We start from the raw sequence: 4,364 nt of genomic DNA, 5'->3' as shown, positions 1-4,364 counted from the left end.
TACGTTATCATTGTATAAGTAGCCTTTTTAGTATTGTGACTAGACAAATTTTTATATTATCTTATTTTTTTAAAAAACATTCTTATATTATTTTAATAGAATTACATAACTTGGTAGATAGTTTAATCTAATACTGTTGAAAAATTAAAAATAATCTATTAAAAACCTTAAATATCTAGTATAAAATGTTATTTTAATAATGCCTTGATATTATTCTTAACAATTAGTTGCATATTATAAATTAGGTAATTAAGTTTTACCAATCAACCAATAAGTATTCATAATACCTTTTCCTTTTATTATAACTTCGCCTCTTGATTCTATTATATAACAACCAAAAGATTTTAAAAGACTAGAACAACTCTCTGTTATATGTATCTTCCCTGATTTACTATTACTTTCCATTCTTGATGCTGTGTTTACTGTATCCCCAAATAAACAATATCTTGGCATTGATAATCCTACGACACCAGCAACACAAGGACCAGAATTACAACCTATTCTTAAATTTATTTTTTCGTTATTTAAATGTTGTATTGTGAATCTATTAGATATATCTAAAAGACCTAAAGCTAAATCAGCTATTTCTTTACTGTGCATATCACCATTTCTTGTTGGCAGTCCAGAAACACATAAATATCCATCACCTATTGTTTCAACTTTATATACATCTTTTGATTCTATTAAATTATCAAATAATGAAAATAATTCATTTACAAGCGTTACAATTTCAAATGGTGAACATTTTAATTGTATATTAGTAAATTTAACGATGTCAGCAAATAAAATTGTAACATTTTCAAAAGTTTCTGGCTCAATAATTTTACCAAATTTAAGTTTATTTGCAACCTCAGAAGGAAGCATCTTTTGAAGGAGGATATCACACTTTTTTTTTTCTTGAACAATTTCTTCTGTTCTTTTATCAATTTCATCATTAAGTCTTTTTGCATGTTCCTCAAGAATTAAAAAAATATGATCCATTAAATTTTTTGTATCACCATCATTTAAATTTCTTAGTACTTTTTCAATTTCTTTTGTAGTAGGCCTACGACTTGGATCTTCATCCCAACAACTTTCTACTAAATTTATAAAATTTGTATCTATTTCTGTTTCTAATTCTAATGGTATTACTATATCAGGTCTTATTTTGTTAAAAGTTTGTTTTTTTATTAAGTAAATTAATTCTTCAATACTTTCTTTTCTTGTTTTAAGATTCCAAAAATTTCCTTTTGATATAATTTCAGATAATATTATACCATAACTATATATATCACTTTCTTTACTTCCAATAAAATTATCATTTCTTAAACATTCTGGTGATCTCCATAATAATTCTTTTTTACTTATTTCATCATTTTTAAATAATCGCTTTAAATCAAAGTTACTTATTTTTATTTGCCATCTGTCATTGACAAAACAAACCTTTGATGTTAATGTTCCATGAAATTGAATGTAACTTGAATGAAGGTAATTTAAACCATTACAAATATCTTTTGCAAATGATATCATAAAAAATGTATCAAAATATGGAATATCATTTTGAAGAAAATCCTTAAAAAATATATTAAAATTTGTATGTTATAAAACTTACATGTAATGAACCTTTTTTACAAAACCTCCAAAATGATACAGATAGATTTTCGTTATAAGACATACCAATAAATTTATTTATATTCTCATGATCCATATGATAAATTTTAAGTAATTCAATACTATCTTCATCAGATAAAATAACTTTAAACTTATGTTTTTTTCCAACAACAATTTCATTATTAAAAAACAAAAAAATATATTTATTTTTTTTATTTATTTGATCTAATTTTTTTAAACATACATTTGATGCAGTTTTTGTATCTATATAACTATTATTCGTATTTCTATTAATATTTTTTGAAAGTTCTTTTAAACTAATTGGATCAATTTTCCACTTTTTATTTTCTTCTTCACGTTTTATTTTTAATTTATGAATATATCTTATAATTATGATGATAATTATTATACCGATCAAAAATATAGTAGAAAAAGTAGCAATTAATTTTGTAAAATGTGCTTTAAAAAATTGTTTTGGACATTTATTATTTAAATAACCACATATTGGTTCATTTAAAGGAATATTATTATCCCAATTTTCAAATATAGTTGATTTAAATAAATTTGATGGTACATTTTCTATTCTATTATAATGAGATCTATTTATAAATGTGTAATTAAGCCATATACGTTGTTTACCATTTTTATCTAATCCATTTAAAAAAATATATGGTAAGCGTATACAATCATTATTAAAAGACATATGTCCTGTATATCCATATTTAATTTGTTTACATTGATTTCTATATTCACTTGGATTATTAAAAATATCATTTCCATAAATTTTTAATGATTTATTTAACATAACAGCCCAACTATAAACTGAATCACCTAAATACCCAGCATATCTATTAAGAGATTGTTTTCTAGTAATATTACAAGTTTTACAAAAAAATGGCCATTCTTTAATTCGTTGTATTGCTTCATTTATAATTTCTTTAGTTAAAGCATACTCCTTTTCTCTATCTAATATTAACATTTTTTTAGCCATTTCAAAAGCATCTCCATCTCTACCATCATTTTTTTCTTTACTATCAACATAAAGTGGTTTTGGTTCATTATTAATATCATAACTATATGAATAAAAACCTTTACCTTCATATTCTAAATTTAAATGAACATACTCAAAATTATTTAATCCACGATCATACATTTTTAATAAAAAATCTCTTTTCCATCTAATACGATCAAAACATGAAATAATTATTCTTGATCTTATTTTTGTCTCATCAATAAATCTATCATATTCACTACCAAGAGGTGGAGTACTAGTTTGTAAAGAATAAATTTCTACATTTTGAAGATTAATAACATTGATAGCTTCTGTAAATTCTTCATATAATTTACTACACTTTTTATGAGATCGTGGAGCATATAAAAATGATAAAGAAGACCAATTGAATAATTGTATTACATCAATAGCTGTCATAGCAAGTGAAAGAATTCGAGGTTGAGGAGTATAAAGATTATTAAGTTGATCAAAGTCAACAATACTATCTGAATATGTTAAACCCCAAACAAAAATAGGCTTATTATAATAATTAGCTAAAAATGCTGCTTTTAATGCTCCTTCATTACATGTAGGTCCAAATATAACATCTGCTTTTTTTTTTGCAATCATTTCATATGTTTTTCCTATAGATTTAGATGACGTACAATTATCAAAATCATAAAAAACAGTAAAATTATAGTTAATTAATAATTCTTCTTTTTTTATACGATCCAGTACAACAGGAACAATTCCACCAGACATATCAAAACCAATAAGATCTCCATTTTCAGTATCTGAATGAACAAAAATAAAACCAAGTCTTAAATTTTTAATTGATGTAATTGTTAAAATCAGACATAATATAATAAATAACTGTAAAGTATTTTTCATTATAAAAATAATTATTTCTTATCATTATCATCAATAAATATACATAAGATTATAAATTATGTAGTTTCATTATAAATTTTAATTGGCTTCAAAAAAATTTTTTTTTCTATAAGTTTAAATATTTTTGGGATTCATTATTTTCATGTGTACTTTAATTAATGATTATATTATAATTTAATGTAAGAAAGAATTAAATTAGAAATATATAGAAACCATATATAAGTAATAATTTGAAATAAAAAAGACGACTGCTTTGATATAAAAGCATAATTTTTATTTTAATTTTTCTTTGTTTCATTTGTTGGTAATATAGATAGATAAACACCGAAATAAACTAATGAAGATATACTTTTAAAAAAGGAGTATGTTAAATATAATTAATTTATTCATATATATAAAATTCTTCCACAATGATCATAAATTGTTATTGATAGTTTACTTCAAATATAAGTATAATATTTTAGCCATATATATATATTCAAAAAGGAACAAAGTTGTAAAAATTATTTCTGATATTTTAATATTTAATAAATTTTTTACACAAAAAAAAGGCTGAAAACAGAAAATTTTATCATTTTTCTAAAAAAGAATTTTTTTTATATAGATATTTCAGTATAATGTACAGAAAAAAGCAACATTAGAATCTGCTACAAAACAGTTGTTTCAACTAATTTTAAAATGAGATATATTTTAAGAGTAAAAAAATTAAAAAAAAACCATTTTTAATGTTATCGTAGTTTAAATAATAATCTTTTTACAAGAAATAATTTTTTGAAGTTAAGCTAATAATTTTTAAAATAGTCATAACGTTTTATAAAGTTTTTTTTTTAGTGTGATGATGAAGTGATAAATTAAATAGTTTTTGATGATCTTTCAAACGAGTTAGATATAA

The 4,364-nt window shown here is 22.1% G+C and overlaps 1 protein-coding gene across 1 annotated transcript; it reads right to left on the bottom strand.

Annotated features, from left to right (window-relative positions):
* Positions 1-249: 249 nt before the first annotated feature.
* On the bottom strand, positions 250-3,472 carry SRAE_X000000200 (Atrial natriuretic peptide receptor 1; the record flags this gene model as incomplete). The annotated part of the gene is made up of 2 exons (XM_024644293.1): positions 250-1,551; positions 1,592-3,472. The coding sequence occupies 2 exons, from the start codon at positions 3,470-3,472 to the stop codon at positions 250-252; spliced, it is 3,183 nt and encodes a 1,060-aa protein (XP_024509867.1).
* Between the last annotated feature and the right edge of the window lie 892 nt (positions 3,473-4,364).

The sequence above is a fragment of the Strongyloides ratti genome (assembly GCF_001040885.1).
Source record: "Strongyloides ratti genome assembly S_ratti_ED321, chromosome : X".
Classification (NCBI taxonomy): domain Eukaryota; kingdom Metazoa; phylum Nematoda; class Chromadorea; order Rhabditida; family Strongyloididae; genus Strongyloides; species Strongyloides ratti.
The sequence above is the reverse complement of the archived record's forward strand: the minus strand, read 5'-3'. Positions and strand labels throughout refer to the sequence as shown.